The 16,019-nt window shown below is 39.1% G+C and overlaps 1 protein-coding gene across 1 annotated transcript in view; it reads right to left on the minus strand.

Annotated features, from left to right (window-relative positions):
* DNER (delta/notch like EGF repeat containing) overlaps positions 1-11,915 on the minus strand; it is a 103,219-nt gene extending 91,304 nt beyond the window's left edge. The window contains exon 1 of the mRNA XM_008491038.2: positions 11,564-11,915. Within this exon, the coding sequence (XP_008489260.2) occupies positions 11,564-11,818 (255 nt within the window). The 5' untranslated portion in view covers positions 11,819-11,915. The remainder of the gene's footprint in view (positions 1-11,563) is intronic.
* Between the last annotated feature and the right edge of the window lie 4,104 nt (positions 11,916-16,019).

Consider the following 16,019-nt stretch of genomic DNA (forward strand, 5'->3'; position numbering starts at 1 on the left):
GCAAGACAGGCTCATTTCTTTTTTCCCTCATTCACCTGAAGCCATATGAAATCTTCTATCTTCCCATGACATATAAGTCATTCTATAGCAATGCACACTGAAAGCATAAAAGAGAAGGGTTGCTAGGACAAACTGTGCTTACATCTATACAGCATAGCACAAAAACTGCCTCAAGGTTTCAGAGAAAGGCCTCTGAGCTTCACTGCTGAAACCAAGTCTTTTCAGAGTACCTGGTCAATCTGGGCATAACTGATTGCTAATGAGAAACAAGCTGCTTTGAGAATGTCAGCAGCACCACGATCCATTACCAAAATAAGAAACCACAGCTGGCTCACCATTTTTAGTGTATTGATATCTATACACCAATGGTGGGAGTCTTGTACAATTCTTAAGGTAATTGGAGATGATTATTTAAAATGTTGCTAGGAACAAGTTACTGTTTGACAGATTCAGCAACACAGTATTCAAAATTTATTCTGAAAACGATACAAAAACTCAATCTCAGATTTTAGGTACACCACCCAAGGTACAAAACATATAATAGGAATACAAAAATTAATAATAGCTATGAGAGTAAGAAAGACACTTGGAACACCCTGCAGCATCATTAATGCAATTATTTGGACCTGGAATATGGAAAGGATGAAAAGGTCAACAGTCAAAGTCTATGAGAAACATTATCTGAATTCACCTGAGACAGAAAATTCCAACCAACTATCATTTCACTTAGAACTAAAGAGCCTCCGGTACTGAAATGAAAAATCCCACAGTGCCACTGAAATACAATTCAAGGAAGAAAAGAAGCTATCGGGCTTATTTTGCATATGAATTCTCTTCGTCCAAAAGAAAATAAAAAATATTTTTAGGTTTTAACTTTATTTATGCAAATCAGAGTTAAAAGACATCAAGAGAGGTTACAGAAATTACACTCCTGCAACTACAGTGAAAAAACTTTTAGGCATTGAACAAATGTCTGAGTATAAAAGGAACTGGGATTTTATTCTTATAAAGGTAGAAGAATACCAGGAAAACACAGATAGAAATCATTTCAAATAGATTGCCTTCTAATGGTCTCTTGTTGTATCTATTTACTCATCTAGCTCATATCCTCAAAATCATTCCAAGAACTGCAAAGGTCAAAGGCAAGAGCAGCTTGGTAGTACAGGACGACCACTACTGTAGATGTGGATGACAGACTTACTCAGAGTATACTTTGTATATTAAAATCAAAGCTTCTGTAACAGCTAAATTCCAGAACATAGCCACAAGTGCTCTGTGATTTAGCTTGAATGTACTGATTTGCTTGTTCATTTAAGAATATCTATGGCAAATGCTTCATCTAACCTGCTATACCAGCTTAACATTCAACCAATAAAGTTTAGTTTTGTATTTTCCTTTTTTCTGTTGCTGCCTGTATTTCATGTCTTAAATAAAAAAATGCAAACACACAGCATCATATTCTATACTCTTCTCCATCCCCCTTAATTTACAAAGTCTAAGAGACTATGAATAACTTACTATTCTACTCATCCTACAATTAAATAATATCCCTAACATTAACTTCTGTTTCCTCTGGCTGTGACAGCATTTTCTTTAGACAGAAATAAATTATCCTAAAATACAGGATAAAGACTCCATCAGAAACTTTTCTAGTTCTCTAGGACTGTACCTGAAAACCAGATGGATTATTCATGTAGATGCAATAAGAAAGGAAGGTTCTTTGGATTCAGAGAGTGCTTAGAAAAAGGTAGCTAAATATTTTATTAAGTAAAGCACAGATTCTGATGCAAGAAACACAAAAATAACCCCAAAAACAAACATACAGAAAACCTACTTCATCTCAGCTCTTCCACAAAAAGATTATTTGTTGTTTATTTTGCTTCCATGTGGCAGCATTATTAGGTCTCAGGAACTACCTTTATTCATGTTTATTTCCATTTAAAAAAACCAGGCAAACTGCTAGAGGATAAAATAGGATATGAGCTTGCAGAGCACCAGCTTCTCTAAGACTCATACATTAGTGCCCATACTTAGATAGTGCTACCCCACAGTAAACATACATAAGCCATTTCCATACAACTTTATTTAGCATTAGGAGTAATATCATCAATAGCATGAACAACCTAGGCAGCAAATTTACTCCCAAATCTTGCTTTCATGCATCCATATATTAAAGTTTTCCACAATCAACCTGGCACCTTATGACACACCTGTGTCATGGATTGCTGCAATAGCAGCCCAGTACCTTTCCATTACTTTTGAGAGGCAAGAGTTAGCCAATTTTTAACATTAGAATCCTATTACAGTTATGTAAATTTGTCCTTCCTTCAATTAAACATGTTAATTTCCCAGAGGACTCAACACAATTTTCTTTAGTTGTCACATATGCCATTATCAGACAGTATGCTGTAGTCTTAAAATAATTAATCAAGTATCCAGTCTTACAAACTCTTCCCATGTCAGTAAACCACACGTAACTCAACTCTGAAAATCAAAACAAGCTGCTTTGAGAATGTCAGCAGCAATGTCAGCGGAATGTAACCCTATTCAAAATCCAATAAGAAAGTTTCTCAGAATCCTACTTATAAGAATACAACCTTGGCGTTCTCTGAAGACAGTAAATACCAGAATGCAACTCTCTTGCAACCAGACAGCCAAAAGGCACTTAGCACATAATTAGACTTCCACATAGTCATCTTTACTGTTTGACAATGTTCAGTTGCATTTGGTGAAAAATGGATTACAATAGAAGGACAGGTATATAGACAATCACAATTTATTAATAGACTGCTTAGTCTCTATGAAACCTAAACCATGTATTTTAGCTTGCTATTACTCAGATTCATTCATTAATTTGATTTTGATAAAAACAATTTGCCTAATTTCTTAAGAAACCACCATACATCCATTAAAACCTTTAAAATAAAAATACAAGAAAAATTTGCATGAATTTTTGCATCTTTGCTGAATTTATAGCACAACTCCTTAGGACTCAATAAGAAACATAAGAGAAACCATGTAGTTCATAGTGATAGTTACTGTCCTTGTTTGCAAATGCCTAAAAGGCAGATCACAGTAACCAGGCAGGTCTGGAAAATTAGAGAAAATTGCCCATATATTTTCCTAGCTGGTGCCCAGAATTTACCTGTCAGCTTTCTTTTTTAAGCACCATCCTTACCAGAAGATATTCTTTTATTCAGACTCTACTTGAATGTCTCTGAACAAGTGTTTTTCTCTTAGGTTACTCAAATCTTTCCCCATCTACTGATCACTTTTGTTGCCTTTTCTCCAGGTCATATCTGTTTCTGGCCTTTCTATCTTGTAAGTAACATTACCTCAAGTTGACTTCAGGGGATTAAGTACTATGAATCCATAGAAGGGAACAGCATTATAAAACAGCTTCTGTTCTACTCTGACATTACCTGTACACTTTAAATTACTTGCATTTTGAGCACTCAGGCTCAGTAAGGATTATTCAACAGACCATCAGAACATATGAATCTTCCCCCCAAATAATCTGTTTATTTACAATCTGCATGGTTAGCTGAAATTATTCCTTTTCTAATGCATTTGTCAACAACAAGCTTCAATTATATTGGGTTGAGAACAAAGGATCACATAAGGGCAACCTAGACTGAAAACGAGGCTTGTAAAGAAAAGGCATCATATCTTGTTACTCTTTTTACAGCCACTGTTCTGAAGATACCCAGAAGTCTTCTCACAATATGGTTGCTGTTCTAACTAATCCATGACGTACAAGGTTCCCAAAATCATTAACATTCAGCGACCTTATCTCATTATAACAATCCTACTTTCACAGTCAAATTGAATCCTGATCTCATCTTTTTCAAGAGCACCTTGTTCACAAACACCTTTGCTACAGAAGTCTTTGAAATACGAATCATTGATCTATTGCCCCTGCTTCCAGTGGAGCACTATGATACTCTTTGGACTGCTAGCCTAAATATTTACCAGACAAAAAAAAAAAAAAAAAGTAGTCTAAATGATTATGGTTGTTAATACAATATATAAAATAATATGCCACTGACATGCAGTTCAGAATCTGGCTTATCAATAGGCTTCTTCCTTATAAAGTGCTATTCACTCAGCATTCTTAAAGTTTTCCTACACATTCACAAATTAAACTTTTGAACACCAAGAACTATCTACATTTATAGATGAGAAATACTAGTAAGAAGATGCTAAGAGTCTTGCCCAGCATGACTCAGCAAGGCAGAAAGTATTCCAAGAATCAAGCCCTCATTATTCCTATTTCTAGTCAAGATGTATCCTTTTCAGACATTTCTTCCAAAAGTTTACACCTATTTTTTCAGATCTACAGCAGAAAATATCACTAAATAATACACATAATTGTTACAATTACTGCAGCTTGTATAATTGTAAAACAAACCAAAGCAAACTTGAAAAATAATACCAGGCAGTGATACATATCGCTGAACTCAAACAGGTTACACATGTGGCATAAGAATCAGCTTTTGAATGCAAGAGTGCTGCTCTGTAAGATTAATTAATGAGTTTGCTTATCAAGCAAATATTACCTTTCTCTGTGTACAACGTGATGTGCATTGCCAGTGTTACAAAAGTATTAGAATACTAACTCTAATGCCATTTAAGATTTTTTTCCTAATAATACCATTAGAATTTATGTTTTGTGCTGAGTGAAAGGTTTCTCTGAGGATACTTATTTCAGTGTTTACATTATCCCTGCGAAATAGATAAACTGTATATATAAACTAATTAAAAATTGGAATAAATTATGCTCTACAACATCAAATGCACATACTGCTTTTACCTTCAGATTTTGACCTAAATACCATCAAGATATTTTAAATTAAGTTAACCCTACTTTTGCTAAACATAGTGCTTCCAATAGACAGGAATGCCCTTTATGTATGCTTCCATTCTGCAACCACCGCACAATAATCAGACATCTCTAGAAAGATTACTAAGCTCAGTTCAACCAGAAGTTTATAAAATAAAATTAAAGTGTGGATATAACTGAAGCCTTCCTGCTAATGCAGTTGTCCAAAGAACAGGTAACCTTGCAGCATGCATAACCAACAAGAGGAGCATTGTACAAAACAGACCATATTTAGATTAGCCAGCAACCAACAGGAATATTATTATTAGCTCAATCTATGCAGTTCAAACAGGAAATTGCAGGAAAAAAAAACAATATTCACTACACGTACAGGGAGAGAAGAGTGAAATAACTTCTAAAAGGGAAAAAAATACAACAGGGAAATTCAACTGAAAAAAAAATAATACATTTACATTTTTCAAAAATGAATCTAAGATTCATTGGAACATAAATGTAACACAGACAAAAATAGTTACTAGGAATACATAAGGGACTTGCTACTTAACAAGAACAGAGTGAGCTACAAGACCTAGTACCAAAAAAAAACCAACCACAAAAAAACCCCATGAAACCCAAAAGACTACCAACCTATTCTTAGGGTTAAGCAGACACTGTTTTTATCAGTGACTGCCTATTATAATGGAAATTCTTGATAATCTAATAATTCTGGTTTCCTGATCCTGGGTTGCATCAAAATAAGCGCAGGTACAGGAGGCAATTCTCCCCCTCTTCCCTGCTCTTGCAAGATGCCACCTGGAGTACTGTGCCCAATTCTGGAGTCTCCAGCATAAGGAGGACATGGAGCTCCTTGAGCGTATCCAGAGAAGAGCCACAAAACTGATCACTAGGCTGGAGTATCTCCCCTATGAAGGTAAGCTGAGGAAGTTGCAGTTCTTCAGCTTAGAGAAGAGGAGGATCCAAGGAGACCTTATACAGACTTTGCAATGTATGAAGGGGGCCTACAAGAAAGCTGGGGTAGGGCTTTTTGCACAGGTGTGTAGTGAGAGGATGAAGGGCTATGATTTTAAACTTGATGAGGGGAGATTTAGGTTGCCAGAACAGGTTGCCAAGGGAAGTTGTGGCGGCTGCCCCCTCCCTGGAAGTGTTAAAGGCCAGGATGGATGGGGTTTTAAGCAAACTGATCTAGTCGGAGGTGCCCCTGCCCATGTAAAGGGCTTGGAACTAGATGATCTTTAAGGTCCCTTCCAATCCTAAACACTCTATGATTCTATCATCCAGCTGAAATCCTTCTACCTACCACTAAATCTCAGGCAAGTACTTCCTAGAAAAGTGGTATGTAAAAGATTCTGTGAGAGCCCTCAAAAAGAGTGGAGCATTTCTGCATTATTTAGTAATACTGAGTCAAGTCACAGTTCCCATATTTTAAGCCATAACAATCTTGTTTTGTTTTGGTCTTTTTCCATCCATATTCTGTTGTTTCTTATGTTGCATTAAAGATGTAGTACTCTTATAGTACATTGGAAACCTGCTTCACTGAAGTTTTTCCAGAGCCGCATGTACACAAATGACAGCATCAAGTTTAGTACCTCAAAGGAAAATATCACCACTCAAGTCCCAAATCTCCAAGGATGGAGAACCCACAACTGTTTTGAGTGCCTGTTCAGTGTTTGACTGCCACCATCGTGATGAATTTTTTTCTAGAGATTTAACTGTAACTTCCCCTATCATAACACATCACCACTTGTTCTTTCACTAACCATGTCTGAGAGAAGTCTTTCTCCATTTTCTCTATGAACACCCATTAGGTAGTAGAGGATGGCACGTAGCTCCCCCTTAGCTGCCTCTTTTCCAAGAAAAAACCCCTGAATTCTTGCAGCTTCTTCTCACACACAGTGTATGTATGCATCAATGCAAGTATTTAAATTCTGCAACCTTAAATCACCGCAAGAGGTAGCAGAGGTAGTCAGCGGGTACCTCAGAACCAAAGCTAAACTATCAAAACTAAAGTTAAGCTACAGCCAAATAACAAGAAATCTCCAAGGCATATGCTGACTATACAACTTCTTCTTATTTAAAGATAAAAGAGCAAACAGAATGGTCACATAACCAAACACTTGCATAACACTATCTCATAGGCAAAGTATATAGACTTTATTAATGAGTATAAAACGGGGAAAAAATAGATCTTGCGTGCTCGTGAATTCATTGTGAATTCAGTGATTATTTAGAGACCTTGCAGAAGCAATGTCAGCACTTAATATAAAACAGGACCTCATGAAGAATTAATCAGGACACTCCCATGAAGGTGATTTAGCAGTTAGATTAAACGATGTCCTTTTATACAGCACCATCCAGTGCAACCTGAAATAACCTGGCCGATGAAATTTTGTACCACTTACTGTCAAGACCATTAGTTAGGAAACAATAATCCTTCTCTGTATAGCAATTTATTAACCCTAGATTTCTGCATTCAGCATTAAACATCACAGTGTTTGGAATCTACTGAGAAGATGAATAAATTCAAAGAAAAAAGAAGCAGAAGCCCAGCACAGGATAATAAACAGAAGCAAGGGGCACAGAATGAAAAGTTGAATCACTGCATTACAATCTGCAAATGTTTGAGTACCATGATCAAAGACAAAAATTAATTCATCTGGTATTCAAGGGTACAAAAAGAAAAGTAGAGAAGGTAAAAACCATAATCAGGCAGAAATTCAGAAAGAAAAACACAATCATTCTAAGAAGAAAATTTAAAATACAGGCTTCCGTCCATCTGTATTGGTTTTCATAATATCAGTTTCTTCCTTGACTTTTTAAAACTTAGATTACAGCATTCTCTAGTTCCATTTTAAATATGCTGCCCACAATGATGGTTTCAAAATCTTTTCCGCTTTAAGCGTAACAAGGTATTAGAACAGAAACAATCCTCCCATAGACCAGAGATTGTTTTGCTACTAAAATAATTATTTCAATACTAATAATTTCCATACTAACCCAAAAATGTTATTACACCAGTGTCTACCACGTCTCTCAGAAGTAAGTTGAACATCCAGTCATCCATAATCAGACTATATAGAAGAGAAGCACTGCAAAGTCGGAATGCTGGTTCAGTATTGCATGGACACTACTCGTTTTGTAGTTTTGATTACTGACACAACCTATATAATAGCTAAAACCATACTAAAAAGCATCAAATTTTAAACATGAGGTAAATTGAGGAAGAAAAAATAAACAAGAGAGGCAACCAAATCAAATGAAGCTTGTATGACAGCATTTAGTAAATAAATTAATATTTCTTTATCAATAAATTAATGTTTCTTCTTCTTGAGTCTTTCAATGAGATTAGAATTAGCATGGAACCAAAAAAAAAAAAAAAAACATTTAATGTAATTAACTAAGTTTAGATTCTGTATTTTCAAGCAAATGACCAAATCTTGTATGAAATTTTTCATTTCCTATTTACTATCTTACAGTTCTAAAATTATTTCATAGCACACTAACACAAATAAATTTTTACATAAAAATTTCTTGATCAAGAAAAATGATTGTATTGGGTTGCATACATAATTAAAAATTACAGAGTAATCATTAATAAATTAGGCAAAGTAAATTTTAGGGAACCTTAGTATCTGTCACTTGGTTTGCTTCAATTTCATTTCACAAAGTTCTCTCAGTGTAAAGCTGAGAATTGTCCAATTTCAAATATCTGCCAAAGGGCAGTTGAATTCACTATAATTTTTGCAAAATTTCCTTAGGAATACATGTGATTTCCATGCTCAGACTGAAGTTTAAGATACTTCAAGACATTAATTCTATTTCTTCTCTACAGAGACTTGAAATAGTGTAAAAAGAAGTGGGAGAAAAAGCATAAACATAAGAGTTAAATTAGAGCAATTTTGCAAAACATTAAATCAAACAATCCATAACAAAACAAAAAGTCTGCAGAACAAAGTATATTTGGACCCTAAGTAATGTGAGAGATATACACATGCATAATTGATAGAATGGATATATTAAGAGGACCTGTAATTTCTGTTGTTAAATAAATAATGAGTTACCAAAGCAATTATAACATAAGGTCATGGAACTGGCAGAAGTCCAAGTTAAATGCTTTACTCAGTGGTAGGAAAGCTCTGGACTCTTAGAAATATGTCACGTATGTGACATCAATTTTATTATTGTCACTCTTCCCATGCCAGGACCATCACTGTAAAGTGGATCAAAACCAGCTACAGTAAAAATAGTAAAAAAATTGTGGGCAATCTCCAACTTTGACTCTTAGCAATCCTTCTACATTATCAACATCACTGTCTCTAGTTTATTTGTAGGCACATTTAAAACATCTTTCCTTCATTCTACATCTCAGTGCATCCGACAAGAATTGACAAAATGTTAACTTTGTTTTAAGAAGCAACATGAAAGTAATTCTATATTTTAGACATGGAGTTCCCAAAGAAATCCAGTTTCATCACAAATTCCAAAAATGCAAATTTACACAATCGTATAATGTTAAGGATGGAAAAGAGCTCTAAGACTATCAGGTCCAACCATCATTTACCCTTCATAATTTGCATATTTAAGCATAATAATTCTGGCCTTTTTTTCTCTTAGTATTCCATTCTTTAAGCCCAACTGTTCAATAACAACTTCAGTACTAAATTAAAAACCCCCTAGTTATTATCACTGAATTGGAAAATGACTGGTTTCACATTCCATTGTATAAGGTTAACACATTAGGCATCTGAACAACAGAGCAATACAAGAACCAATGCTTTTGTACAGTATTTATTCATTACCTATTTTGATAAAATGAGCAAAACTTTGGATGTATCGTGTTTATAGTACCCATTTAAATCACCTGCCTGCTCTCCAGTTAAAGATACATTTCAAAATCACATTAACTTTTCATAGCTAACTAATAACCATATTTCAACACAGTTTTTTATAAAAAGAAAAAAAAAGTATGACACTGTAAGCTTACTCTTATTAGTTCATGGAAAGCATAATTGCTATGAAGCCTCTCTCTTTTATTAGACCAACAGTTAAACCCAGTTTCCCGGGCACAACACTTCACAGAAGGTATGAAACCAGCAAGCATTCCCTTTCACCAAGTCTTTAGAGGGATCACTAATCTTTCAGTCATGGATCTCAGACACTTAAGTCTAACAGCAGCAAGCAGAAGCAAACATACGGGGCTCTCTTTCTTTGTAGTGAGACATTGAAAACTCTTAAGAGGATAACAGCTAAAATTAGCCAAAGAGCAAAATAATTAATCCACGTTCTGACTTTGCAGAATCTCATTAGTGTAAGTATTTTCACTTTTGTTGTTATACTTAATCAACTCAGACATTTCGAGGCAAGCACAGAATTCTGTGGGTAGTGCTCATACTTTAAAATTATTTTTGTGCTCACCCACACAATAAATTCTTCACTAATATTACTGTCCCTTTCATGTACTCAGCAGTACAGTTTGGGTGCTACATGACCAAGGAACAATAATAAAAACCTAAAAAGCAGACTGCATTTAATTTAATTCACTTGCTTCTAATCCACTTAAATGAGAGTACTATCCAAAGAAACAGTATCCAATCCAAATAGCCTTTTGTACACTGCTGTCAGGGAAAGCAATCCATAGTATCATATACATATGCAAGGAACAAGCCTCTTTGTCTCCCCTGCACCTGCTTTTCCCAATCTGAAGATGTGGACTATTAAGTTTGTGGGAATTTCTGAATTTTCAGCCTTAAACTAGAAGCATAAATAAATAAATGCCCACATACGTGCAATCTTCACATGACAATAATTAAATTCGATGGTATTGTTACATTAAATCACAACGTGACCATGCACCTTAGTGCCTGTATTTTATATTTTACATCGTTACCCCTACTTGGAGTATTCTCAGCTTTTAGAATTCAAAATGAATCCAAGAAGCACCCATGATAGGAGAATGAGCACTCCTAACCTATGAAATGACCGCTGGAGGCACGATTTAATGAATGCTACCCAACGCATACCAGGACCCACTTCCAAGGACTATCCTTTTCTCCTCAAAATAAATCAATACTAGATAAATAAAGAGGGCTGGGCGGGGAGGGGTGACTGTAGTACCGAGATTAACCTGGAAGGCACCGGCTGAGCTCAGCCCCATCATCATTCAGGTCTAACCGAGTCCCTCACTCGCCGCCGGTCCCTTCCATGCCCGGGGATACCTGCTCTCCCCGTGGGCTCGGGAGACAGCCCACGGCACGGCTCCGAGCCCCTTGCTCTCACCACCGGCATCCTCTTCACACCGGCACGGAGAGCCACCGGCCCCTCACAGAGAGCAGGGGGAGAGCCAAGGCCGCCCGCAGTGGCAGTTAACGGCCCTAACGGCTGCCGCGCGAGGAGCCAGCAGGAGCGCGAACGTGCGCGAGGGAACACCGCCCGGCATGGGAGCGGGCACCGGCCGCAGCCGCTCAGCGCCTCCAGGGGCGGACCGTCCGGCAAACCGGCACTGGAACGGCTCGGTGCGGAGCCAGGCAGGGCGGGCAGAGACGCCGGCAGACGGGGTAGGGGTGAGGCGGACCGAGAAGGGGAGGGAGTCAGACGCAGAGCGAGCGGGGACAGACAAGGGCAGGGACGGGCGCAAGGACGCACGGCGGGAGGGAGGCACGAATGAGAGGGCACCCCGGGAGCGGCCGAGGGGTGCGCGCAGGGTGCTCTCGGCGCGCCCCTTACCTGGCAGAAGGTGCCGGTGACCCCCGCGGGGCAGGCACAGGTGTAGGCGGCCGAAGGCTGGGGTAGGAGCAGCTGGAGGCGGCGGGGGGCGCCGGGGTCCCGGGCCGGCACCGGAGAGCAGGTGCCGTTGTTGCGGCAGGGCTGGCTGAGGCAGGGGTCCCGGCCGGGGGGTGCGGCCGTGGTCGGAGCGGGAAGGCAAGGGCGACGCTGGGCCAGAGCGAGCAGCAGCAAGAGGACCGGGGCGACTCGGGGCATGGCGGCGGGGCGTCCGAGTGCGGGCACCGATCCGCAGCGGGCAGCGTTGGGGAAGGAAGGAGGGGATGGAGACAGCGGCTGCTCCTTCCCTCGTTCCCCGGGCAACGGGCGGGCGGGGACTGGGAAGGAGGAGCCGGCCGCCGGTTCCGCGCGCCCGGCAGGGGGCAGCCGCCCGCCCGCAGTGCGCGGCCCAGCCCCGGGCGGGAGGGGAGGCGGTGGCTGCGGGTGGCGGGCGGGGTGTCTGAGCAGGTTCTCGAGGGCAGCAAGGCACCGGCAACGCACCGGGGTTATTGCGTCCCTAGAGCCGAGGCTGAGCTTGGACCGCAGCGGAGAGAGCCGATGGGGATGCGCTCCCCCCCATCTCACCCAGGGGAACGGCGACCGGGCTGCGCGCCCGCCGGCTGGTTCAAAAAGGGAACAATACCCCGCAGGCATTCGTGATCTGCCGGTGCCTGCTGTTCGCCTAGACGGGTGTCCGTGACTATGCCCGAGCTCTGGGCGGGAGAGGTGCTGCCCCAGTTAGACCGACAGCTGGAGCGGTGGTGCTAATTACTATAAGGTTCTATTTGGAGGCAGCTGAAAAGCATGAAAATCAATCTCGTCATTATTCATAATGGGAAAAAGCTGTGTGTTTTCTCATCTCAGGTTACTTACGGCTTTTTCTTTTAAGTCTATTTTGGTAGTTTGGGGGGGATTTTTTTACTTCTTCCAGGATACGTGGTCCGTAAATCAGTTAACGGACAGCAGGAGAATGATCCACGTTCTCTGAGCTTCTATTCATTTGCTTCTGCCACTCAAGTATTTAAATCTAACGCCTTTTCATAGGTCTGTCTGGGCTACAGGAGGATTGATGACACCACCATGCAACGCTGTTCATAAACCTTTCCACGTTTGGCTGCAACTTGCATCACCGGCGTAACTAACTGGTGATGCTAATTGAACTGAAAACTCATCGGGGTTTCTAGCAGCCTGAATATGATCCTCCACTTCCTCGCTTCCAAGCTGGAGCCAGTGGTCGCTGCTCCTCCATCACCCCCGAGCCCCGTCAACTCCCCACAGCCTCCGGTTCGGTGCCGCACCGGCTCCCTCTGCTGCCTCCCGAGCTCCTCTGGCAATCGTCCCTTCCTTCCAGCTGATCTGGTGTACTTCTTCCCATCCCCAGTGGTGGGTTCCGATGTTTACTACAGACTGTAGGCACCGTGGTAATGCAAATAAAAAGCAAACTCTAGTTATAGATATTTGAATTGTTTATTTTGCAACTATCTTCTTCTCAAGTTTTTCTACCAATATTTGTTCATTAAAGCTCTTCACATGTTGAGACAAAAAAAAAAATTAAAATCTGCTGTGCTCACCAGACCAGTTCATCATCATATTTTATTTACTAACCATTATCAAATACCCTGTCTCAGTGAAACTCAGGAACTTGGAAGACCTTCTTACAATTTGACACTGAAATACTACCTAAAGAAGAGTAAGTATTGTTTTTCCGATCGATTTTGCAACCATAGGAAACATTTTTATTCTTTTGCTATGCTGGTTCATAAGAATATCATGGAAAGAAATTCCACAGATTTTTCCCATGTCAAGTTACAATAACTGTTCAATCATTCTATTCTGTTCACAAGATATCTTGCCTTGTTCTACAAGAAAATAATTTAATTTGATTTGTTCTTGGTAAGTCCATGGAGACTGCTACTTGTCTCCATGCTATTTTCTAAGTGTACTGAAATAACTCGTGTATACATCCCAGGTCGCTGTGGCATTCAATACTAAAGCAGCTGGGCTGTAATTCTTTTCTTCTCAGTAAAAATGTTTGTCCTCTACAGTCTCCTAGGACCACCCTCCCACAGAGGTTGTTAAAAGACAATTGTTAACAATGAGCTTTAGCAAGTTCTCTGAACTTCATTGAACAAGCAGCAGAAAATCTGAAAAGATGTCCTACTTTCTAACCTGACCCATCTTTCTTTTTCTTAAAGCTCTTCTCTTGGTTAATTGTGCTGACCAGCTGAGGGATCTTTTTAACAAACAGGATACCTGAATAGACTGGCTATAGAGTGCCCCTATCTTTTTAATTGCTCTTGGTACCAGAGGATTTAATAACAATGGTGGAATTCTGGTCCATATTTGAGGCTTTTTATAGTAGTAAGATGATATGGATAAGTATTGGAAAAAATGGTTTTAGGATTGACAGCTAGATCAGATAGTTAATTCTGTTGATGTAGTAACATCATATTTGCAGAAAGGAACTGCAGAACTAAGCTAGTCAACCAACAAAGCAGGACATAACATGGTGTCTGAGTCACATTGGACATAACTATACCACAGGTTTCCTTACCATTTTACAGATTATGTAAGTAATGTTTGCATTATAAGTGACATTTTCATAAGGAAATATTTAACTATACAACTGATAATTTTATGTTCACTTAAGTAGCTAGTGACTTACCAAAATGCTCTTTTTATTCATTAAAAATGTTGAAATATGTGCAGTTTAAATAATTGTATAGTCACCTTTCCATAAACAAATTACTAATCTTAGTATTCAATAAGGATTCAAGCTGTCTGCCTCATTTACACTTGTGAGAATTTGAATTTTATTACCACTCTAATAGCTTATTAGTGTGGCTTAGCTAAACTGCAATGTAGGTTATCTATTTTGATGGAGAAGTATCCATCCTCTAGTGGTTTGAAGGAAGTTTTGCAGAGATTTATCTATCTATTCTGATTAAATATTTAGTGAGGAACAAAAATCTGATTTCCTAAGAGGAAGTTATATGCTTTAAATGTCTCCCATAACAACGTTGTTGGATTTTTTTCTAAATATTAATTCTTTTAAAACTTCTATTAGTCACATTTCTCTTTACCAGTATAGGAGTTAAGTTCCTGTGTTGAGCCTTTCCTGATCAATGTCCATACTGTGATTCCTCTCCATTTCATGTTTTGGGTCAGGTGACCATCACATCTTTATGGTACCAGTTTGCAGGGAGTAGAACTGACATTTTCCTCAATTCAGGTTGTGCCTGCTTTGAATCAACTCAGGGTTTCACTTCCAATCTACCAAGAGAAATGGGGTTTTAATTTCAGAAATTTCAAAAGGGTCCCACTCATGCAACTGGAGTAAGATTTGGTCCCTATTTAAAACTTATGCACTATAGATCACATACGTATTTCATAGCACTAACAGTTGAATGCTCACCATTTTTCCTTGTATAATCACTGCAAATACATTTTCTTCATGCAGTTACATCCCTGCAAACACTGAATAGGGATTAGATAAAAAATTATGTGGGCTTTTCCTTGTATGATAAAAAACTTCAGAAATGAATGTCGGACTATAAATATCATGCACAGAAGTTACAACAAACAAGTATAACACCTGATGTGAAACAGAACTAAGGTACCAGGAAAGCTTTTGAAATCTGAAACCTTTTCTTAAATATGTAGTAAAAACTTGTTTAAATTGATGGGACTGATGCAGCACAAAACAGTACAAGATTCTTTACAACGCATATAAACTTTATTTCTTTATTTTCAGTCATTAGTAAATGCATGCAGGTGGCTTTTTTTTCAATTCTGAAGATAACTAATATGAGAATTGCAATATGTTTTAGTAAAACAAACATTTAACTAGTTGGGCCTTGAAAAACCCAGGGACACTGCACAATCCCTTCTCTAAGAATCTGAAGCAAAGAGGAGTAATCCAGTCACTGGATTTCCCAGCCGTGCTTCAGTGAACTCGGTGCAGGATGCTGTTGCCTCCCTTGGCTGACAGGGCACGTTACTGACTGTGTTCAAGCCCTTTCCACCAGAGCTGCTCTCCAGCCAGTTTCTCCCTTTACCTCTGATTTCTGGTCCAGGCAGAAATAGCTGATACTACTGGCCATAAACTGGAATTTACCAGTATTAGAAGTTAGTGTCACTAAAAGGTGGGAATATTTTAGTGTTTGATAACCATTTTAAAGAGACTTCCCCTTCTTCCCCCTGCTTTTTGACTAGCATTTATATTTTCATGTCCCAGAACAAGGCTTTCTCCTTTGCATACCGAAGAAATACCAAAACTGTGGGCAACCTTTCTGAATTATTAGTAGCATCGATACTTTTGGTATATACAGTATGCCAAGCTATAAAGTGAAAGCTATTTGGAAGTGAAATACTGCTATTTGAGAAGCATATCACAAACTATGGGAAACACTGGGTCAGC

Source organism: Calypte anna, chromosome 9, assembly GCF_003957555.1.
Source record: "Calypte anna isolate BGI_N300 chromosome 9, bCalAnn1_v1.p, whole genome shotgun sequence".
NCBI lineage: Eukaryota > Metazoa > Chordata > Aves > Apodiformes > Trochilidae > Calypte > Calypte anna.